The sequence below is a fragment of the Macaca thibetana genome, chromosome 6 (genome assembly GCF_024542745.1).
Source record: "Macaca thibetana thibetana isolate TM-01 chromosome 6, ASM2454274v1, whole genome shotgun sequence".
NCBI classification, from domain to species: Eukaryota; Metazoa; Chordata; class Mammalia; order Primates; family Cercopithecidae; genus Macaca; species Macaca thibetana.
The window spans coordinates 41,248,467-41,273,765 of NC_065583.1; the positions used below are offsets into that span (position 1 = coordinate 41,248,467).

Consider the following 25,299-nt stretch of genomic DNA (forward strand, 5'->3'; position numbering starts at 1 on the left):
AGCCTCTACCAATGTCTCAAAGTGTAAGATATGGAGAACTTGTCATCAGAATCTCCTGAGATATTAGTACAAATGCAGACCCCACCATTTCAGATCTATGGAATCTGAACCTGTAAATGTGGGGCTGCAAAACTCATTTTTAAAAAAAATCCTAAGTTTTGAGACTTGCAACTAGAGAGAAAGGTTTACAATTACATTTCCTCTAACAAATCCAGGGAAAAAGAATTACTTTGATCTGAAATAACACTCAGCTTTACATTCTTGATAGGAGCCTGCAATATCATACAAACTGAGTAGAAGCTCACATGTTCACACCACATTTTGTGAAATAAACTTACTTACTTCAAAACAGAATAAATATACCCAGCCTGGACAGTACAGTGAGACCTCATCTCTATAAAAATAAAAAAAATTAGTTGGGCATGGTGGCGCACGCCTCTAGTCCCAGCTACTCGGGAGGGTGAGGCAGGAAGATCACTTGAGCCTGGGATGGGAAGGTTGCAGTGAGCCGAGAGCATGCCACTGCATTCCAACACAGTGAGACCCTGTCTCAAAAAAAAAAAAAAAAAAAAAAAAAAAGAAATTAAAAAAAATCTAAACAGAATAAATAAAACAGCTTCTCATTTAACAAGCCAATGATGAAGACACCTAATAAGCATCATGATTAAGAGAGGTTTAGAATTAAGAAACTTAGGCCGGGCACAGTGACTCATGCCTATAACCCCAGCACTTTAGGGGGCTGAGGCAGGTAGATCACGAGGTCAAGAGTTCGAGACCAGCCTGGCCAACATGGTGAAACCCTGTCTCTACTAAAGATACAAAAAAATTAGGTGGTCGTGGTGGTGCGCACCTGTAACCCCAGCTACTCGGGAGGCTGGGGCAGGATAATCACTTGAACCTGGGAGGAAGAGGCTGCAGTGAGCCAAGATCGTGGTGCTATTGCACTCCAGCCCGGGCAACAGGGCAAGACTGTCTAAAAAAAAAAAAAAAAAGAAAGTTAGATGGCCTAAGTTATTTGTGATCTAATCACAATTCATTCCTAATTTTAAAATTAAAACCTACTCCTGATTTTAAATAAACTTCTTTGGATTATAATGGATATTAAATTTATTTGACTTTTAAAACCACTGGGCACAAATTCACACATTTTTTCAAAAGAAATATTTCTTATGAAAAAATATTCACCTTAAAAACCAATTTCAGAATAATGAGACAATTTTAAGAAGAAAATTTTAAACTTCTAGTTTACAGAAATTAGGGCATAAACTATATAGTAAATGTTTTGCTAAACTAATTGTTTATTTGAGGATTATTTTTAAAACAATCCAATGTATTAATATCACTCTGAGTTTCAGATTTTTGATAAACAAAGTTGAATGCAAAGGACTTTGTTACTGAGACTTTCTCTCCGTAGTATACTAACTCTCCCAATAAAGGAGAATGTACAAGAACTATCTGAATAAGAAAATCTATTTTCGCCTAAGAGATTTTTTTAGGAATATCACTGAGAAAGAAGACTAAGGAAACAAACTACCAGTAATGCAAATCTCTTTTTATTGGGACTTCATAATCTTTTTCAATTGAAGAGGATTTCCTTTGTCACCCAGCAGGGTCCTGGAACTTCTTGGCTGGAATTCAGATATCCAGAGTTCTGGTTACCTACAACATCTATTCTTTACGTAGTAGCTTACAAGCATCAAAGGCCACCCTCACCTGATGCTTGGCCGGATCTATGCCCTCCAAAATAGTCTTCATGTCCTCCTGCTTGTCCTGCGAAAGGAAAAAGAAGAACTCACGGATCTTATTCCAAAAACGAAAATCACATTTGGCCATGAAGACCTTGTGACCGATACTTCAGATGCTGGGCTTTGTTAACTCAGGATCTTCAACTAAAAAGATTCTCATCTGTAGAGACTGTAATGTGAGGAGCAGAGTATAAATTTTTAAGGGGGTGTTATTACGGTTTTTTACCAATAAAACTTCAATATAAACCTTAATATATGTAGAAACATTTCTGCAAAATTATTTAAATTCATGCCTCTGTCTCAAAATACAACTAAAGCCACAAAAACAGAGCAACATTTAAAAACATCTAACCAAAGAAAATAATGAAATCAAGAGATTTGGGCATATCAGAAGTTGGGAGGATGGAGGAAAATACTGTAAGATAAATAGTTACATAGTTTTTCCCCTCGTTATAAAAGTACTTAGGGCTTACACTTTTCAACTAAAACAAGAACCCTCAAAGAACTCGAGAAATGGAATATTTGTATTTTCTCTAGATATAGACTCTTAACTGAGATAAACTATCTAAAGGTGAGACAGGGATACAACTTAGGAAACCACAATAAGCTTTTCAGTCATTGACCGGAGTCAACTAAATCTCCAAATAAAAGAAATGTGGCCTAGAGAAGACTTCACTCTGTCACTCCAATTTCCTACCTACGTGATGTGCTTACCCTAAGAAAGTGCGTGCTCTTATGGTATAGATTCAGCACGACAGTATCCTGAGACAACTATATGATTTTAAGAAGCTAACTGTTAAGGCTCACTTCCTCTTCCCTGCTACCCTACCCCATATTTCAATAAATAGCAAGTCCCATTAAAATACGAATAATAAGCACAGAGTATCCAACATGGAACCTATCAAGAAGTTCCTACAAAACAAACAATAAAATTTTAGTCAAATATTCCCCATTACCTTCAAATAAATTAAAGAGAACAGGGAATATTTACTTAAATAGTTGAACAAAGTTATCTAACAAAAGATTGGAAAGTGAGTTGGAAGAATAGAAGAAACTAAATACAGACTGAGCATCACTAATCTAAAAACCTGAAATCTGAAATGCTCCAAAATCTGAAACTTCTTGAGTACTGACATGACACTCAAAAGAAATGCTCATGGAGCATTTCAGATTTTGGATTTCCAGATTAGGGATGCTCAATGGATATATATTCTGCAAATATTCCAAAATCAAAAAAAAATATATCCAAAACACTTTTGGTCCCAAGCTTTGCAGATAAGGGAGCAGTAACAGTGAAGCCATGAAAACCACATTTAGAAGTAGAAACAGGTCAGTCATGGTGGCTCACACCTGTAATCCCAGTAACTTGGGAAGCCAAGGTGGGTAGATCGCCTGAGCCCAGGGGTTCGGGACTAGCCTGGGCAACATGGCGAAACCCCGTCTCTACAAAAAATAAAAATAAAAAATTAGCTGGTGTGGCAGTGCGCGCCTGTAGTTCCAACTACTCAGGAGGCTGAAGTGGGAGGATTGCTTGAGACTAAGAGGTTAAGGCTGTAGTGAGCTGTGATCATGCTACTGTACTCCAGCCTCGGGGATAAAGCAAGACCCTGTCCCTTTTAAGAAAAAAAAAAGCAGAAACAAGTATACAGAAAAAAATAGTGACCTGGATGACAGGCTTAAGACACAATGCAGAAGAAAAGGACAAAGAAATGTATTAGACATAAAGATAATACAAATAAGGGAGATCAGGGAGACCATACATATGGATGGTAAATATCTTAAAGGATGTTAACAGAATAGAAAAATAAATAGTCAAAAACACAGCAGAAAGAAATCTTCCTTTAAAAAAAAGAAAATATCACCCCACTGTCACCACTAAAAAAAAATAAAAATTTAAAAAATAAAACACTATGACAACTTATTAAAGACTATGACTTACGAAAATCTTCAGGCAGAAAACATTCACTGTTTCTCAGGAAAAATTAATATAGACTAATTAACACTAGATACATCCTGATGAAATCACAGATGTTTAAGTATAATGAAAGAATTTTATGATAATAATCCAGACAGAAAAGGGAGTCACTTACATATAATGGAGAATAGTCTAGCAGGCTTTGGCAATATTCAGTACCAGAAGACACTAATATAGTGGGTTTAAAATTTTGAGGGGAAAGAACAAGTGATTCAATAATTTCATACATGGCTACATTCATTTATAAATACAACATATGGTATTCTAAAGTATGCAAGTACCTATTACCCCCTTTTTGAGCGGAGAGAATAAATTCAAATCAAAATACCAATACTAGCCAGCCAACAGATAAGTCAAGTTGACGAATTCAGGAATCATGAAGCTATATAATCAGACAGACTTGTAATGTACAAACTGAATCCACTTAAATAACTCATGAAAATTCTATGGTGGAAGATATATTACTCTCCTTGTCTTTCAGAATGAAGTCAATAGATACTGACTAAATATTTGATTTTTAAAAATCTATTTGTAAAAGGTGTCTTCACATACTGTCAGAAAGTAATTTTATTCTTGTGTTTTCTATAGTTCACCAAAGCTTTGGGAGCAATTAATAGGGCCAGTTGTAGCACAGTAAGTTTTTTTTGTTTGTTTGTTTGTTTTTTGAGATAGGGTCTCCCTCTATTGCCCCGGCTGGAGTGCAGTGATGCAATCTCGGCTTACTACAACCTCCGCTTCCTGGGCTCAAGCAATCCACCTCAGCCACCTGAGTAGCTGGGACTACAGGCACGCACAACCACACCCTGCTAATTTTTGTTTTTTTGTTTTTTGGTAGAGATGGGTTTTCACCATGCTGCCCAGGCTGGTTTTAACTCCTGGGCTCAAGCAATCTGCCCACCTTGGCCTCCCAAAGAGCTGGGATTACAGACTTGAGCTACTGCGCTAGGCAAGAAGATTTTTGTAGATAATGCACACATAGGGGCTGTGATCAGAAATTAGGAAATTAAACTGTTTAAAAAAGGAAGAAGAAGGAAGAAGGGTGGGAGGGGAGAAGGGAGGGAAGAAAGGAGGGGAAAAAGAAGAAATCTGTTTATGTTTGTCAGAATGTGGGAGAGTCAGGAGGGCTCAACTGTTAACAGAGATGTACACTGGTTCAGCGTTTTTGAACAGTTTGACAATAGTTATCAAAATTTCAGATGTGGACCTCCCAAAACAATAAAATTTTAGTCAAACATTTCCCTATAACCAGCAATTTCACTTCTAGGAATGTATCCCTATTATATATATTCACAAAAGTAGCAAAGATACATAAATATGCCTAGCAATATTTACTGCAGCACCATTTATAATATTTAAAAACTGTTAATTCAGGTGTTTATGAGTAGATAAATGGTTAATAAATTATACAGAACACTGAGTACCTGTGAAAAAGAACGGGAAATCTACTGGAACACGGAAAGATGTTATATCACATATATTATATATATGTATTTTGGATACACAGAAATGTCTAGATACACAATATATTGTTTAAATTTTTTAAAGAAAACCTTATAAAAGAGGACTTGGTCTATGTTTTCTATTTATAAGATTTAATATAGATAATAAACTGATCCTTAAGATATTTTTCTTTCTATTAAGGGAGGTCTATATCAAATCTCATTTAAAAGGAAATAAATTCCAGGAAGAAGAACTACAGAGTACTAATGTATCCATGTCTAAATTACCTAGTTTCCAATTGCTCAACTATTTTCGGAAAATGCCCAATATAGTTCACTCAGTCAGCAGAATACAGTCCAAAAAAAGCAACAAAGGTCAGAGACCTTACTTTATGGTTAGGGAGTAAAGTCAGTGATAAACTACATTTTTTTTTGTTTTTGCTTTTGTTTTTGAGACGGAGTCTTGCCCTGTCGCCTAGGTTGAATTTTGGCGCACACCTGTTAATTCTAGCTACTCGGGAGGCTAAGGCAGCAGAATCATTTGAACCCAGGAGGAGAAGGCTGCAGTGAGCTGAGATAGTGCCACTGCACTCCAGCCTGGCCAACACAGCCAGACTCCGCATCAGAAAAAAAAAAAAAAAAAAAGAATTAGTACACTTAAACTGAGAACATTATCTATGAGATGCCAGGAATGAAATACATCTCCACTGCATGCAATGGGGGATGGATAGTCCTCTATCTGCCAACTGCTGGAGGAAATTATTATAGCCCAAAACACATGTTAGAAGACAGCAGCAAAGAATGAAGGATAAGTAAGATGGTACTGCCTTGTAAGATAAAGTTAATAAGAATTACCAGTCACTTTTTCCCAGGACTCAGGGACTAATCTGCCTGCTTTACTCTCTGAGGTTTCCCTATTTTTGACTAGAACTTTTCTTTCCTCTGGCCTACAATAAAGCCTGAAATAAAATTTATTCATAGGTTTTATATTTTTTTCACTGTCACAAATTTTACTCACAAATATTCACAGGTGTTAAATATAAAAATTATTATACTTTCCCATACTTTCCACATTTTCTTTTCTCCTAAAAAATTTTTTTAAGAGAAGGGGCTCACTATGTTGCCCAGGCTGGCATACAATGGCTATTCACAGGCAAGATAATTGTGCACTGCAGCCTTTAACTCCTGGGCTCATGCAATCCTCCCACCTCTGCCTCCTTGGTAGCTAGGACTACATGCCCAGCATTTCCACATTTTATATGAAGAACAGTATTGCTTTTTATAATGAGGAAAAGAAATAATATTAAAATTAAGATATCAGTCCATAGATAGCAAAAGCATGGAAGAGCCTATATATTTTTAAAACTTACAATCAATATATAAAAAATTCAAAATAAGAAAAGATAAAAAGTTACACATACAAAGTTATTAAATCTAACAGTATTTGTAATAGTGAAAAATGAAAAGCAAAAGTTCCATAATTAATGAACGAGTATGGTTCATCAACTTGATGGAATATGATGCAAGAGTTATAAATATAGAGACTATATAGCAGTATGGTAAAGATTATGACAGAACACAAGAACATGCAGTGAAAAAATAGAAAACTGTATTATATATTGTGTCTATAATTTCATGTAAATATGAATGTAAAAACAGATTGCAAGATAAAAAATGAATAATTATGTCAGAACAATGGCATTACTTCTGTATTGAATAATTAAGATATGTATTTATCTGAGCCTTTTTTTTTTTTTTCCAGATCTAGTTTCACTCTTGTTGCCCTGGCTGGAGTGCAATGGCACGATCTCAGCTCACTGCAACCTAAGCCTCCTGAGTCCAAGTGATTCTCCTGCCTCAGTTTCCCAAGTATCTGGGATTACAGGGGCCCACCACCATGCCTGGCTAAATTTTGTATTGTTAGTAGAAACAGGGTGCCACCATGCTGGCCAGGCTGGTCTCAAATTCCTAACCTCAGGTGATCTGCCCGCCTCGGCCTCCCAAAGTGCTGGGATTACATGCGTGAGCCACTGCGCCCGGCCTATCTGAGCCATTTTTAATCTTACATTTTGAATGTAAGTAAATATGGTAAGTTCAAATAGTTCTATCTGTTCAATTAAAGTAGTTCTTCTAAGGAACTAAATAATAAACACTCTAATTCCAGAAGATGGTAAAAATAAAATATTTAAAAATGTAAGAGATTTTTAACTTGGTCACAATCAGTATGGTTTTGTTATACATTAGAGTATATTTTTACCAGATAGTTCCTCTTTTATCCTATTTATTTATTTATTTATTTTATTTATTTATTTTTTTGAGATGGCATTTTTGCTCTTGTTGCCCAGGCTAGAGTGCAATGGCACAATCTAGGCTCACTGCAACCTCCACCTCCTGGGTCAAGTGATTCTTCTGCCTCAGCCTCCCAAGTAGCTGGGATTATAGGCACGTGCCACCACACCCAGCTGACTTTTTGTATTTAGTAGAGATGGGGTTTCACTATGTTAGTCAGGCTGGTCTTGAACGCCTGACCTCAGGTGATCCACCTGCCTTGGCGTCCCAAAGTGCTGAGATTACAGGTATGAGCCACTGCACCTAGCCCTATTTAATTTTTTAGAACTCCCAACAGGTTAAGAGAGTGACTTCGTCGTAGAAAATACAAGGAAGAGAGAATCCAGGTAAGAATTTAGAGGATAAGAGTATTAAATTTTGTTTATATTATATAAGTTTTTAAGTTCTACTCTATTTCTTTATTTTGAATGAAGAACTTCAATTCCTAATTTTTACAGATGACCCAAAGTAACTCTATTAAAGGAAAAAGATATAGAAAGAAGTCAAAAGACTAAGATGTACTTAACATATATTGCTGTCACAATTCTCAGACAAAAAAGCATACCTCCCAGAAATTATAACTGATAGGGAAAGTCCTAATTAATAAGAATGAATGATAGCATTTTCATTACAATATTTAGTATTAGTAGAAATGATAATAAATAACAATCATAGCATACATTTATTTTGGTTAATAATTATTTTCCAACAATGTTCTCAGGTATCTACTTGGATGATTTAAGGCAATACTTTCATAGTTCTTTCTAAGTAAGAAAAACTAAGAAATCTAATTCTCTATAACATTTACAGCTATGTACGTCACACATAGGTTTTGAAGAAATATATCAGAGAATTCTGGGAAAAACTCTAGAAAGTGGTTTAAAGCACTCTCACAAAATAAAAGGCAAAGCACACATTTCAGCAAGAGGCATGAACACTTAAATGGAATATTATTTTTATATAGATTATTACACATATGAACCTGCCAACTAATTTGAAATTTTGGAAAGCCAAAACAGAAAACACAAAAAGAACAGAATTTGTAGGAATGTACTAGGAGCATGATTAACAACAGTAACTTTGTTTTTAAATGTCTAATCAGAGAAACAACAGAAATCATTCAAAAGGATGATGGATGTACTAATTACTCTGATTTGATCATTACACATTATATACATGTATTGAAATATCGCTCTGTACCCCATTAATATGTTCAATTATGTGTCAATTAAAATAATAATAAGAAATCACTCAAAGTGACTTGACTTGTTACTCTATTCTGTGAACACATCATCGAATTTATGATATATCTAACAGAGGGCAGTTTAAAAAGCACAGAAATGTCAAATGCGGGTGAAGTGAAAGGAAGAAACAAACTAGCAGTTTTACTAGGAAAAGAAACAGTATGCCCTGTTCAACATTAAGTATTTTCAAATACATGTAATCATACAACAACTAGAGCAGGTAGCCAAGCTTTTTTTTTTTAAGTTACTGTATACAAAGTATGCAAACCACTGATCTTAGTGTTTTCTAAATGTTAAGTATAAATGGATATTAACATTCATGCAAAAATATTTGAAATTAAAAATGTCTTACTAAATCAGCCCCTGCTTGAAGTAAAACATCTGCAACATCCGTATGTCCATTTTCACAAGCATAGGTTAAGGCTGTGTCTCCCGTTGCTGTTGTAGCATGCACATTAGCGCCTAGCAAACAAAAAAGCATACATTTACTTTGTGAACTGTAAAATTATATTAGATAGCCCAATTTTGCAATCTGGTGAAACTGAAGAATTCAAAATGTGAAAATATCAAATTGCATTTTAAGTATACTAGTTTTCCTTTAAATATGCTTTATAAAAATAATTTGAGTCATACCAAAAAGAACTAAACCAAATGATTTTAAAACACAGTAATTTGCCCTTACATCACTAGTAAGATACACCCAAAAGAATAAAAGAGCGGCCAAACCAAAAAATATTAAGCATTTTTCAGAAATCATATTGGTGGTACTTTTGGTTTGTGTTCAGAGACAGTTCTATGGATATTGTGGTATAAATCAAATGAGCAATTATTTCGTGAGAACAGAAATTTTGGGCATGGTTAAGGGAAAACACAGATATAAGTTTTTTTTTTTTTTTTGAGAGAGAGTCTCACTCTGTCACTCAGGCTGGAGTGCAATGGCATAACGCAGCTGCAACCTCTGCCTTCTGGGTTCAGGCAAGTCTCATGGCTGAGCCTCTCAAGTAGGTGGGATCACAGGCACATGCCACCACACTTGGCTAATTTTTGTATTTTTAGTAGAGATGGGGTTTCACCATGTTGGCCAGGCTGGTCTTGAACTCCCAATCTTAGGTGAGATATAAGATTGTTGAACTTGAGTAAAAATCTTGTGGTTCTGGCCAGATATGGTGGCTCAAACCTGCAACCCTTGCACTTTGGGAGGCTGAGGCTGAGGCTGAGGCGGGCAGATCACTTGAGCCCAAGAGTATGAGACCAGCCTGGGCAATATGGTGAAACCCTGTCTCTACCAAAACAAACAAACAAACAAAAAATTAGCCAGGCATGATGGCACATGCCTGTAGTCCCAGCTACTTGGAAGGCTGAGATGGGAGAATTGCTTGAGCCAGGTAGGCGGAGGTTACAGTGAGCTCAGATCATGCCACTGCACTCCAGCCTGGGCAACAGAGCAAGACTCTGTCTCAAAAACGAAACAAAACAAAAAAAAAAAACGCTTGTGGTTCTGAATTGGAAGTACTGAGGTGGTCCCTTAGCATCCTTCGAAGGTGACCAATGAATTCCTGATATATTTAATCTATAAGAAAAATATATATTTCCCAGCCCTGATCAACTAAAGCCTAGAGACAATGGTTGTAGACTAAGCATAAATAGCATCTCTAGCTTAGATCATGGTCTCTACCATTTACTACTAAATGAAATTAGGGCTTCTTAGAAAAATGACTGATCCCAAGGCTGGAGCAGGAACTGTATAAGACGAACCCAGAACACCTTGCCATATGAGAAAGCAAGGAAACTATCAGAGACTGCAATGTGGTCATGTCAAAACGATTTAGGAGCTAACCTTATTGATCAAAGATACTCAAACTGTCGCATCTTCCGACAATTTTTACATCAAAAAGAATAATGACCACGATGAAGTAAAGGCCATCTTATATATTCAAATCCAAAAGTTCAAAATGATGTTCAAATAAAAAACAAAAAAACAGGGCCAGGCACAGTGGCTTATGCCTGTAATCCCAGTGCTTTGGGAGGCCAAAGTGAGAGGACTGCTTGAGGCCAAGACTTCAAGATCAGCCTAGGCAACAAGCAAGACACCATCTCTACAAAAAATAAAAAAATAAATTAGCAGGGCATAGTGGTGCATGCCTGTAGTCCCAGCTACTTGGAAGGCTATGGCAAGAGGATCCCTTGAGCCCAGGAGTTCGAAGTTGCAGTGAGCCACAATCACACCACTACATTCCAGCCTGGGTAACAGAGCGTGACTCTGTCTCAAAACAAAACCAAACAAAAAAACACTTCACTGATCACCTTTGAAGGATGCTAAGGGACTACTTCATCACTTTGGAAACTGGCAGATAAAGGGGGAAAAAAAGACAAACATTTTCTTGCCATTCTTTTTTTTTGAGACGGAGTCTTGCTCTATCACCCAGACTGGAGTGCAGTGGCACAATCTCGGCTCACTGGAAGCTCTGCCTCCCAGGTTCATGCCATTCTCCTGCCTCAACCTCCTGAGTAGCTAGGACTACAGGTGCCCACCACCACGCCTGGCTAATTTTTTGTATGTTTTAGTAGACATGGGGTTTCACGGTGTTAGCCAGGATGGTCTCGATCTCCTGACGTCATGATCCGCCCGCGCTGGCCTCCCAAAGTGCTGGGATTACAGGCGTGAGCCACCACGCCCAGGCTTTCTTGCCATGCTTATATTGATTTCTACTTAATTTACAGGCAAATAGTTGAGGGGAAGTTTCTCTTTATAGATATTCAAGGAAGGAATAAACGAAGGAATAAAAGAACTTAAGAGTATCACCTCTTTGTAATCCCTAATGAATTAATGGATCTAAGCAATGCTCACCAATGGCTAATAATGTCTCAGAGAGACAACTATATACTTATTACCTCCTGAAGAAAGTATACACATACCACCTATGAAGTAGTCCCATTAAAAAACAACAACAACAAAAAAGAATCAAACCTGAATACAATCAAGTCTCTAGATCTAACTACTAATTTACAGAAGAGTTAAAGGATAGAAAAACAAGTTAAACAAAATAATAGCGATATCATCAGGAACATTCACACTCTGGGAAGCCTAATGGAAAAACATTCTATTTCTTCAACCAAAAATTGCAAGAAGAAAGATAAGAAAAATGAAATGTAGCCCATAGATTAAAAAAGGCTTAAGAGACATACTGATTAATAGTGATTGTATAAATCTTATTTGAATCCTAATTCAAACAAGTCACTAAACACATACATACAGATTTATAAAACTATCAGAGAAATATGAAAATGACTTGGATATTTGCTAAGAAACTCTTATTAAAATTTTTTAGGTAGGAAAATTATATTGTGGTTATTTTTAAAATTATCTTTTAAATACTGAATATTAACACTTTTATAAAAGTAACATTTTAAATAATTAATTTTCATATTTTAAAAATAAAAAGTTAAAAATGTTTCTTTTAAATAAAAATAATTTATAAGAATGGGGATATGGAGGAAGTACAGATGAAATAAGATTGGCCGTGAATTAGACATTCATGTTAAAACACTAACTAGGTGATGAATTCTTAGGATCTCAAATACTACAATCTCTATGTTTGAAAAAATGCCGTAACAAAAAAGTTGTTAAATTTGTTTTAATTGTGTAGGCCTTATTTGAGTTTTCTTTAGTGCCACACTGTAAGAAGCACTTCATGTAAATAAATTACACTTAAAACTGGGGGGGGGGGAAAAACGCTTTTAGGTAGTGATCACATAAAAGTGATTCTCAAACCCTAAGATAGTTTCTATGAGCTACATACTTCAAATAAGCAAAAGGAGCTAAATCAATGGTAATGCAGTAGAAAAAACAATGTCAAGAGTTCTAAGTCTGAATGAACATTGGCTCTGTCCCTGTTAGCTTGGTTACCTTAAAGGGAGTTATATAACATCATTGTGCATCAGTTCCCTCATCTACAAGAATGTGTTTAACATTTCTCATTACACAGGAACCAGTGGCAAATAACAGAGATAACACAAAAGCTGAGCAAAATGTCTGATATTCAATAATTTCTTAATAAACATTTATTCCTTCTTTTAAAAACATGTTACAATAGCATGACTTTAGCTTAAGAGAGGGATGCGGGAAGAATGCACAAAGATAACCACTAGCAGAGAAAGACTCTTGAATAGGACACAGTTACTAAAAATGACAGGGGAAAAATGACTGAATACATACAATAACTAGAGTCATTAGCAGTATTTGATTCAGGAAAAAAGTCAGCTTTTATGGTTGGTTTGTCCAAACCATAAATCATCCAAACCATTCATAATCTGGTTAAAGGCCAGGTGTGGTAGTACACATCTGTAATCCCAGCACTTTGAGAGGCTGGGGCAGAAGGATTGCTTGAACCCAGGAGTTTGAGACCAGCCTCAGGAACATGGCAAAATAAAAAATACAAAAACTAGCCAGGCATAGTGGTATACACCTATAGTCCCAGCTACTTGGGAGGCTGAGGCTGAAGGATCACTTGAGCCCAGAAGGTTGAGGTTGCAGTGGAACATACTCACACCACTACACTCCAGCCTGGGTGACAAAGCACGACTCTGTCTCAAAAAAAAAAAAAAAAAAAAATTCTGGTTTAATAAATTATTTCAATAATAATTCAAAGGAAAACTTGAGGTTCAGCTATATTAAAATTAATGTTAACAATGAAAGCCCAAAAGGATGAATAAAATTTTGCTAAATATTTTCTTTTACATATTAACTTTTCTATATATCAAATTTGTATCAAATAATGTATCAGACCTGGAAAAAAAGAAAAATCTGATATTATTTTCAAATAATATATTTACATCTGTTGGGACTAATTTTTTTTAGTATGTTATATAAAACTACAAATATTCTATGTAAAAGTACTTATTGCTTACCACAGCTTAACAATAAAGCACAAATATTTTTAAAATTAGTACTCTGCAAAAACAAATTAATTCCCACTTTTTTCAGATGACTTAGAAATGTCAAGAAATGAACAGACTTAAAGGTACCAAATTATACCCTCAATATGTCATCATCCTCACCTCTTCTTAACAGAGACTAGGAGAAACTAACATCTCCCTTCAACAAGCCACAAACAATTAGAGGGAGAAAGAAGGTGAATGAGATACCTTATGGTCACTACACAAACATTAATAACAGTATGAAATCTTTTTAAAAATGAGTTTTAGAGATTTAGGAGTCTAAGATCAATTAAATTATGGAGCTGTCTTTCAACTTTTATAGAAATGAAAAAGTTAACAGTTAATTGTTAAAGTTAACAAAGCAATATGTCTTTTTCTAAATGGTATTTTTAATTATTTAATTTTATTTTATTTTTAATTGACAAATAATAATTGTATATATTTATGGGGTACAATGTGATGTTATATGTATATGTTGTGGAATGATTAGATCAAGCATGATTAACATATTCATCACCTCACATACTTGTGGTGAGAACATTTAAATCTCTTAGCAATTTTGAGATATACATTATTGTTAACTATAGTCACCTTGCTATGCAATATATCATTAAAACTTATTTCACCTATCTAAGTGAAACTTTGCACCCTTTGATCAACATTTCCCCTCTCCTTGTGTACCCTCCTCCCACCTTCATCCCCACACTCTGGTAACCACCATTCTGTTATCTACTATGAGCTCAATGTTTTTAGATTCCACATATAAATAAACAATTATTTGTATTTGTCTTTCTGTGCAATAAGGCATTTTAAAGCCACATACCAGAAGCCAGCAAATATTTAACCAATTCCAGGTGTCCCTCCTGAGATGCCTCCATCAGAGGTGTGGAGCAGCCAAGCTCTATATCAGCCCCTGCCTTAATAAGAAAGTCTGCAACTTCAGAAAATCCTCCACAGCAAGCCAAAGTAAGAGCAGTTTCTTGAGTTTCTTCTGTCTGGGCATTTATATTTGCTCCTAAGAAAGTATAAAAACAGATAAAACTAGTTGTAAGAGACTTACAATAAAGATATTATTTTTCTGAATTGTGATAATCATCTGTTTTCTCTGCTTCTGTGGTTTCCTCCAGGGTGTTCAGAATTTATCATCAATGCAATATATATATATATGCATGCTAGTTGTAGTAAACTTCACCAGTACTAACACAAAACATCCAAAGAAAACTGATTTTTCCTTTTTTTTTTTTTATTTCATAAGCATTTATTAACAATATACCAAACATGATATACCAAACATGATTTTTGCTTGCTGCTATAGGTGCATATATTCAATGTCCAGAAAGGATGAACCCTGCATTTTGGAACATCCTTTACATCAGTGTGATATTCTTTTAACAGACGCTAGAATTTTTGCATATATTCAGAGGTGAGATTGTCTGTAGCTTATCAAGGTTGTTTGTGAGCTTATTCATTGGTGAGTTCATGGTTTGTTTACAGACTGATTTGACAGATGCAGTATCATAATGATGAGTGATTTGCTTGGTAAACAAGCCAGAATATTCCTATTTTCTGTATTCTGTATCAACTTAAATTGTAGGGAAATTATATTTGCCTTCAAACACTGATAGGATTCTCACAAAGTTACCTGGGTCTGCCACCATCAGTGGAGTTAGTTTTTTGACTGTGTTTTCCTTGACTGTATTGAAAACTGATTTTTCTAAAAGAAGTAAAACTGCGGCCAGGCGAGGTGGCTCAAGCCTGTAGTCCCAGCACTTTGGGAGGCCGAGACGGGCGGATCACGAGGTCAGGAGATCCAGACCATCCTGGCTAACACGGTGAAACCCCGTCTCTACTAAAAAATACAAAAAACTAGCCCAGCGAGGTGGCGGGCGCCCGTAGTCCCAGCTACTCGGGAGGCTGAGGTAGGAGAATGGCGTAAACCCGGGAGGCGGAGCTTGCAGTGAGCTGAGATCCCGCCACTGCACTCCAGCCCTGCACTCCAGCCCGGGCGACCGAGGGAGATTCCGTCTCAAAAAAAAAAAAAACAAAAACAAAAAAGTAAAATTGCTTTACCTTGTGCTAAAAGTAGTGCCACCATTTCTTCATGTCCTTCCCGGGCAGCTTCCATCAAGGGAGTGTATCCTTCATCATTAACTTCTTCAAGATTTGCTCCCCTTTCAATAAGTAGAGCTGCCAATTCAACATGTCCTCCACAGGCGGCTAGCGTCAATGGAGATTCAAATGAATCTGCAGGCATGTTCACTTGAGCACCACTATCCAAAAGCAAACGTGCCACCTCTACATGTCCATCCTACAGATTTTCAGATGTAAAGAAAGAAGATAAATTTTTTGTTTTGAGATTTTTTTAAGTGGGAGAGAAGAAAGCAAGAGATTGGGAAAAGATAGGAAGAAAAAAGACAAGATTAGAAGATTCAGCATAGACAGCCTATATAATATCATGCTTATCTGAGCCTTATCAAAAGTTCATCAATATTGTTTTTAAGTAATTTTCAAATTATTTTAACCAACTTTTGAGCAAGCCCAAAATTCTCCAAAAGAATGAGATTTGGTGACATAACAGTCACAAATCCAAATAATTGTAAATTTCCATTTTTTGAAGTTCAAAAAACTGTGAAATCTATAGTCAATGCTACCTCAAAATAACTAGGTTATACCACTGCCAGGTCAAATATAGTCATACCCTCAAACTCAGGTGTCATATTCAAATGTAGAAACTGTATTACATCTATTTCAGAAACAAAAGTATGCCAAAAAATAACACAACAAATTATGTGAAGTCATTACCACTTGGGATTATGTCACCAACATAAATGTCTCTGGATTGATACTATCCTATATTTTTCCTAATCACAACACCTTGTTGCAATGAGGCAAAGATTTTGCAATGATGTAAAAATAAAGATACTCATTTGTAAAAATTTTTACCATGGCCTATCTGCATAGATAGTAAGGCAATTAACAATAAAATACTCTTATGGTGGATATCAATTCTACCTATCACCATAAATACCCTTCTTTAATTTCAAAATTTTAATGGCAAAATTTATGTAGGTCTTAAAGCTTGTTGTGACACATAAAGTCAGAGGCTATATTGTACTATATTTCAAAAATGACCATAATGTTGCTAATGAAAAATAAATACTGAGTAGAAAAATAAGGTTTAGGCTGGGCATGGTGGCTCACGCCTGTAATCCCAGCACTTTGGGAGGCCGAGGCAGGTGGATCACCTGAGGTCGGGAATGTGAGACCAGTCTGACTGACATGGAGAAACCCTGTCTCTATTAAAAATAAAAAATTAGCCGGGTGTGGTGGTACATGCCTGTAATCCCAGCTACTCGGGAGGCCAAAACAGAGAATCACTTGAACTCAGGAGGCGGAGGTTGTGGTGAGTCCAGATAGCACCACTGCACTCCAGCCTGGGCAACAAGAGCAAAACTCCGTCTCAAAAAAAAAAAAAAAAAGAAAAAAAGAAAAAGAAAGAAAAAGAAAAATAAGGTTTAGTAGTTCTTTTATTAAAGAAATAAGGCTGTGTATGGTGGCTCACACCTAGCTTGAGCCCAGATGTGCGAGACCACCCTGGGCAACAGGGTGAAACCATGTTCCTCCAAAAAATACAAAAATCAGCCAAGCATAGTGGTATGCGCCGGTAGTCCCTGCTACTTGGGAGGCTGAGGCAGGAGGACTACTCGAGCATAGGAGGCAGAGGTTGCAGTGAGCCAAGATCACGCCACCGCACTCCAGCCTGAATGACAGAGACCCTGTCTCAAAAACAAAAAAGAATTAAATAAAGAAACCTTAGGCCGGGCGCGGTGGCTCAAGCCTGTAATCCCAGCACTTTGGGAGGCCGAGACCATCCTGGCTAACACGGTGAAACCCCGTCTCTACTAAAAAAAATACAAAAAACTAGCCGGGCGAGGTGGTGGGCGCCTGTAGTCCCAGCTACTCCGGAGGCTGAGGCAGGAGAATGGCGTAAACCCGGGAGGCGGAGCTTGCAGTGAGCTGAGATCCGGCCACTGCACTCCAGGCTGGGCGACAAAGCAAGACTTCGTCTCAGAAATAAATAAATAAATAAATAAATAAATAAACCTTGATTGTTAAATTTCAATATCCATCGAGACTTTTATTATACTTAACTAAATGACTAGCCCAGCCTTAACCACTTTTGATATAATGCCAAAAACAGATGACTTCACATTAAAATTTTAGTTTTACTAATACTTCAAATACATGTAAAATAAAATATTTTAACCAAATTACTATACTGAGTTATCTGGTAGTTGAAATGCATTTCTAATTGAAAAGAAAATAAGGATTTATAAATGTCTACAGATCAAGGAACTGCTATTGTGCCTATCTCCTCTAAGCTCTCAATAAATTATTTTACTTGAATTTACTTGATTTTTTTTTTTTTTTTTTTTTGAGACAGAGTCTCACTCTGTCACCCAGGTTGGAGTGCAGTGGTGTGATCTCAGCTCACTGCAACCTCCACCTCTCAGGTTCAAGTGATTCTTGTGTCTCAGCCTCCTAAATAGCTGGAATTACAGGTGCACACTACCACGCCTGGCTAATTTTTGTATTTTTAGTAGAGATGGGGTTTCACCATGTTGGCCAGGCTGGTCTTGAAGTCCTGGCTTCAAGTGATCCATCCGCCTCACCCTCTCAAAGTGCTAGGAATACAGGCATGAGCCACCACATCCAGCCAAATTTTTGAATATTTTTTTGATAGATTCTGCTAACATATATTGTGTACATATATTAAGAGGGGAATTGTAAAAAATAAATAAATAAAACTTTTTTCTTAAAGTCTAGGCAACATAGTGAGACGCTATCTCTACAAAAAATGTAAAAGTTAGCTGGGCATGGTGACGTGCCCCTCTAGTCTCAGGTACTTGGGAAGCTGAGGCGAGAGGACTGCTTGAGTACAGGGGGTACAGGCTGTAATGAGCCATGACGGTGCCACTGCACTCTAGCCTGGGCAACAGAGTGAAAGACTGGCTTCAAAAAAAGAGAGAGAGAGGGAGAGACCAACAGAAAAACCACCCAATCAACCCATAGAATCATATGATACATGAAATAGTGTAAGATACAGGTGGGAGGCTTGGAAAGCTGAGGCATGAGAATCACTTGAACCTACTTGGAAGGCTGAGGCACGAGAATCACTTGAACCTGGGAGGCAGGTTGCAGTGAGCTAAGATTACACCATTGCACTCCAACCTGAGCAACAGAGCAAGACTCTGTCTCAAAAAAAAAAAAAAAAAAAAAGATAGAGGTAATATGTGGCTGCTGCATTAAGCCATTGTGTTTTGAGTGATTTGTTAAACAGCAATAGTCAACAAAATAGAAATTAACATGTGTAATGATGAGCTTATTTAATCACATCTGAAAAACGCATTTGTACTTCCAGGTAATTTTCTTGCCATTAAATCTGTCTTAAATACTTATCAGAATGCTTTGAGTTTCTTTGTATTTGCATTCTCTTTTAGATATGCATATATGCATGATATATGTATGTGCTTACAGAAGTAGAAAAAGGATTTCTGGATTGACAGCATTAAAGGTGATTATTCTCTGTGACACAGAGAATTGTGTATTAAAAATATGATTCTCGATTATCCTTTAAAAAACACAGTTAAATGTTTTATAGGCTATCCATACAGTTTGAGTCAATATATTTTGAGGTCAATTTGCTATTTAAGATTTTAATATGAAACTGTAAAAACACTAGAACTATGTCTACTATCTCCAGAATTAGAGTTTTATCAATAATATCCCTAAGGTCAAATACTTTGTTATATTCCAAAAGCATTCCAAAAGCAGAGCCATTCAAGCATTAAGTGTGTTTAATTTAGCATCAAGAAATTATATAAACCCAACACCAATTAATAACTTTTTTTTTCTTTTTTTGAGACGGAGTCTCGCTCTGCCGCCCAGGCTGGAGTGCAGCGGCACAATCTCTGCTCACTACAACCTTCATCTCTCGGGTTCAAGCAATACTCCTGCCTCAGCCTCCCGAGTAGTCAGGACTACAGGCGCCTGCCCCATGCCTGGCTAATTTTTGTAGTTTTAGTAGAGATGGGGTTTCACCATATTGGCCAGACTGGTCTCGAACTCCTGACCATGTGATCTGCCTGACTCGGCCTCCCAAAGTGCTGCGATTACAGGCGTGAGCCACCGCACTCGGCAATTAGTAACTCTTCTTTTTTTTTTTTTTTTGAGACGGAGTCTCGCTCTGTCGCCCAGGCTGGTGTGCAGTGGCCGGATCTCAGCTCACTGCAAGCTCCGCCTCCCGGGTTCACGCCATTCTCCTACCTCAGCCTCCCGAGTAGCTGGGACTACAGGCGCCCACCACCTCGCCCGGCTAGTTTTTTGTATTTTTTAGTAGAGACGGGGTTTCACCGTGTTAGCCAGGATGGTCTCCTGACCTTGTGATCCGCCCGTCTCGGCCTCCCAAAGTGCTGGGATTACAGGCTTGAGCCACCGCGCCCGGCCCAATTAATAACTCTTAAAGGCTTAAACACGACCTTTTCTTCCCATAAAATCTCAAGTGACTATAATTTAAAATTACCATGCAGGCCTCCATCAAGGCAGTGTGCATCTCATCTGTTTTGTGCTCTTGATCTGCACCAGCTTCAAGCAGAAAGCGAACCATATCCAAATGGCCTTGAAAAACGGAACAAAAATTTTAAAAGAACTATCAGTTTAATATTTAAATATTAATGTATGGAATCTTTTTCTTCAGATGTCTATACAGGAATTTGAGAACTTATTTTGTATTCAATAAATAAATCAGTAACAGTTTTACAAAGCCCATTCAAAGCAATATATAGGCTTTTTTCATGGTCTTATTATCTAGGCTTTAAAGACTGAATGAGTCCAAGGCACATAATTCAAGTTAAGTAAAGCAATAATGCTTTTACCTTGGTTGAATATACATAAATTATTTATCTAATCAAAATATTGAGATCAAATAGAAAGCCAAGTAAAGTATCTTTGGATCATATATTCCAGAAAAACAGCTTTAAAATAACCATAAACCCACTGTAGCAATAAGCAGGCACAGAAAACTCCATTTAAAATAATTCCAATCCTCTTGATACAGTGAATATATAAAAAGCCTTGATAGTCAATAAGAAAATGACAAACACTCCAGAAGAATGGGTGACGGATATGAAATGATAATTCAGCAAAGAAATGCAGGTGAATATTAAACCGATGAAAACAATATTAAACCTTCCTATTAAAGAAATGCAAATTAAAACAAGACACCATTTTTTTACTATCAAAATGGCAAATATTAAAAAGAATGATAATACCCAGTGTTGGTGAGGGTGTAGGGTGGGGCAAAGGGCACTCTCTTTTTTTTTTTTTTTGAGACGGAGTCTCACTCTGTCGCCCAGGCTGGAGTGCAGTGGTGCAATCTCGGCTCACTGCAAGCTCCGCCTCCCGGGTTCACGCCATTCTCCTGCCTCAGCCTTCCGAGTAGCTGGGACTACAGGCGCCTGCCACTGCGCCCTGCTAATTTTTTCTATTTTTAGTAGAGACGGGGTTTCACCATGGTCTCGATCTCCTGACCTTGTGATCCGCCCACCTCAGCCTCCCAAAGTGCTGGGATTACAGGCGTGAGCCACCGCGCCCGACCAGGGCACACTCAAACATTGTCGGAGGGAGTATAAATTGCTTGAACCTTTCTAGAAGGCAATTTGGCAATATGTAGCAAAACCCTTAAAAATATCCATACCCTTTGACCCAGAAATTCCACTTCCAGGAATTTATCCTAAGGAAATAATCAGAGATTACACAAAAATGTCTGCACAAGGATGTTATCAGTATTTTTAATAATAGTGAAAACCTGGGAACAATTTAAGTGTCCAAAAATAGGCAATTATGGTACATCTATTTGATATATTTGGCAGACTGCTAGTTCCCTATCTAATCTCCATTCTCTTATTCTTTCTCACTTTTAGAAACGAGGTCTCTGTTGCCCAGGCTATAGTGCAGTGGCATGATCATAGCTCACTGCAGCCTTGAACTCCAAAGCTTAAGGGATCCGTCCACCTCAGCTGCCCGAGTAGCTAGGACTGATCTAGGCCTCAAGAGATCCTCCTGCCTCAGTCTCCCAAAGTGCTGGGATTATAGGTGTGAGCTACTGCACCCAGCGTTCTCTTATTCTTTTTTAGTAACAGAACTCCAATTTCATCTGGGGAGCAACATACCTGACTAGAAGACTATATTTCTCTGCCCCTCTTGCAGCTATGTGTAGCCAATGAGATGTAAGTGGTAGTTATAAAGCTGCACACCTAGGAATACTCTTTAAAGGGAGTTACTAAATTGAGAGGCACTCCTTATTTTGCCCTTAACGTCTTTCCTAGAATGTGAACTGCTGGGGTCCTAGCTATCATCTTGGTTTATAGGTTTATTGTAACCATGAGGATACAAACCACATACTAGGATAGTAGAGCAGAAAAATAGAATTATGAGCTCTTGATGACAATAGAACTGCCATACTAGCCCTAAATGGCTTACCCTTGGATTTCTCTTTCGCTCAAATCATTAATTTAGATTTTGTGACATATGCAACCAATTTTAATCCTAAATGAAATAGTGAAATAGTATATAACCATCAAAAGTTACATTGTAAGAATATCTATTGAGCCCAGGCATGGTGGCTTACACCTGTAATCCTAACATTTTGGGAGTCTGAGGTAGGAAGATCACTTGAGGCCTGGAGGTTGAGACCAGCCTGGGCAACATAGTGAGACTTCCATCTCTACAAAAAAATAAAAATAAAATTAGCTGGGTATGGTGGTGTGAGTCTGTAATCCTAGCTATTCAGGAGGCTGAGGCAGGAGGATAGCTAGAACCCAGGAGTTTGAGGCTGCAGTGAGTTATGACAGTGACACTGCACTCCATCCTGTGTGATAGAGGAAAACTCTGTCTCTATAAATAATAAAAAATAAGCCAGGCATGGTGGTTCACGCCTATAACCCTGGCACTTTAGGAGGCCAAGGCAGGTGGATCATTTGAGGCCAGGAGACCAGACTGACCAATATGATGAAACCCTGTCTCTACCAAAAATACAAAAATTAGCCAGACATGGTGGCATGCACCTGTAATACCAGCTACTCGGGAGGCTGAGATAGAAGAATCACTTGAACCCAGGAGGTGGAAGTTGCAGTGAGCCAAGATCGCGCCATTGCACTCCAGCCTGGGCAACAAGAGTCAAACTCCGTCTCAAAAAAAAAATAATAATAAATGAAAAATAAAAAATAAAGAATATTTATTGAGATGAAAAATGTCCATGATATAGTGCTAAATAAAATAAGTAGATTATAAAACTGTTAGCATATAACTGTTTTGTTTAAAATATATATATATGTTTGTTTATAAACATACTTAAAAACAAATTGGAAATGTATACACTATTGTTTACATGCTTTTTTATCTTTAGATGGTAGCATCACATGTCATTTTAAAATTTATTTTCTTTAGCTGGGTGTGGTGGCTCACGGCTGTAATCCCAGCACTTTGGGAGGCTAAGGCAGGAGGATTACTGTTCAAGACCAGCCTGGCCAACATAGTGAAACTCTGTCTCTACTAAAAATACAAAAATTAGCCAGGTATGGTGGTGCATGCCTGTAGTCCCAGCTACTTGGGAGGCCGAGGCACGAGAATCACTTGAGTCCGGGAGGCAGAGGCTGCAGTGGGCTGAGATCGCGCCACTGCACTCCAGCTTGGGTAACAGAGCGACATTCTGTCTCAAAAAAAAAAAAATTTCTTTTCTTTGTGTTACTCTGTGTTTTTCAGGTTTTCAGTATTGTGTGTATTATTACTTTGGCATGTACTTTTTTTTTTTTTTTTTTTTTGAGACGGAGTCTCGCTCTGTCGCCCAGGCTGGAGTGCAGTGGCCAGATCTCAGCTCACTGCAAGCTCCGCCTCCCAGGTTTACACCATTCTCCTGCCTCAGCCTCCTGAGTAGCCAGGACTACAGGCACCCACCACCGCGCCCGGCTAGTTTTTCGTATTTTTTAGTAGAGACAGGGTTTCACCATGTTAGCCAGGAGAGTCTCGATCTCTTGACCTCGTGATCTGCCCATCTTGGCCTCCCAAAGTGCAGGGATTACAGGCTTGAGCCACCGCGCCCGGCCGGCATGTACTATTTTTTAAATAAACATGGAAAAATCATATAAAATAAAACTTAGCAAATAATGGAAACCCTCTAAATCTAAGCTAAGTAGTAATATGAATTAAAATAATAAACATACACTAGAAAACTATTATAGGCGATACAGACTAAAATAGATCTTCTATATAATTTCTTATAAACTAGATAATTTTATAGCACAGGGAAAACATAAGCAACATAAAGTAACTCAAATACTCAATACTCAAATAATCAAAGTGGTTATGAAAAACATTATAAATATTCATACATATATTAAGTACCTTTGTAGCATGCAAGTGTAAGAGCACTTTCTTTGAATTCATTAGAATGAGTGTTGATGCCTGCACCATGATCTAAAAGAACTCTTGCAACTTCCACATGACCTGCACTGGCTGCTTCCATTAAGGGAGTATGTCCATTTTCATTATGATCTTCTATATTTGCACCTTCATTAAGGAGCACTTTAACAATGTCAACAAATCCTCCAGCACAGGCATAAGTTAGTGCGGTGTTTCCTAAAAAGAAGAAAAAGAAATATAATACATGAGCAGAATACATATTTAAAAAATAAAAATAAATAAAAGATTTTAAAAGACATAATAAAAAGAAATATAAAATTATGACAGAACAGATACAATTATGATTATGCTAATACTCTAGTATACCTCTTCAATTCCCTTACACAAATCACTACAACTACTATCTCAACTTTTTTTCATTATCATTGGTTAGAAGCATCACTTTAATTTTTTTTTTTTTTTTTTTTTTGAGATAGTGTCTCGTTCTGTTGCCCAGGCTGGAGTGCAATGGCACGATCTTGGCTCTCTGCAACCTCAGCTTCCCAGCTTCAAGTGATTCTCCTGCCTCAGCCTCCCAAGTAGCTGGGATTACAGGTGCCCACCACCATGCCCCACTAATTTTTATATTTTTAGTAGAGATAGGGTTTCACCATGTTGGCAGGCTGGTCTCAAATTCCTGACATCAGGCAATCCACCTGCCTCAGCCTCCCAAAGTGCTGGGATTACAGGCATAATCTGCCAATTATGCCAATTACACTGTGCCCGGCCAATTTTCTTACTAATTAAATGATTTTCTGGCCAGGTACGATGGCTCACACCTGTAATCCCAGCACTTTGGGAGGCCAAGGCTGGAAGGATTGCTTGAACCCAGGGAGTCTGAGACCAGCCTGAGCAACACAGTATCTATACTAAAAAAAACTGAGCCAGGCATGGTGGCATACCCCTGTAGTCCCTGCTACTCTAGAGGCAGGTGGTGGGAGGATCACTTGAGCCCAATACAAAGACTTTCCAGAAAGCCCAGTACAAAAGACTATATATTATAAAGATCTGGACAATATAAAATATCCAGAAAAGTAAATCTGTAGAGACAGAAAGTAGATTAATAGTTGTCTGAATAATTGAGGTGACTCCAAATGGGCATAGAGATCTTT

The 25,299-nt window shown here is 37.4% G+C and overlaps 2 protein-coding genes across 19 annotated transcripts in view; one reads left to right on the forward strand and one right to left on the reverse strand.

Moving 5' to 3' along the window:
* Positions 1-25,299, forward strand: part of PFDN1 (prefoldin subunit 1) — a 381,910-nt gene that overhangs the window by 149,783 nt on the left and 206,828 nt on the right. The gene's annotated exons all lie outside the window — the stretch shown is intronic.
* Positions 1-25,299, reverse strand: part of ANKHD1 (ankyrin repeat and KH domain containing 1) — a 142,822-nt gene that overhangs the window by 74,116 nt on the left and 43,407 nt on the right. For 12 of the 17 annotated variants that reach the window (XM_050794973.1, XM_050794959.1, XM_050794972.1 and 9 more), the window contains exons 6-11: positions 24,131-24,364; positions 20,253-20,347; positions 15,740-15,977; positions 14,493-14,684; positions 9,084-9,193; positions 1,714-1,770 (exon numbers count right to left, since the gene is read on the reverse strand). In XM_050794973.1, the coding sequence (XP_050650930.1) occupies positions 1,714-1,770; positions 9,084-9,193; positions 14,493-14,684; positions 15,740-15,977; positions 20,253-20,347; positions 24,131-24,364 (926 nt within the window). Of the gene's footprint in view, positions 1-1,696; positions 1,771-9,083; positions 9,194-14,492; positions 14,685-15,739; positions 15,978-20,252; positions 20,348-24,130; positions 24,365-25,299 lie in introns of those variants that run through there. The other 5 variants (XM_050794974.1, XM_050794962.1, XM_050794961.1 and 2 more) reach the window with 2 other exon arrangements.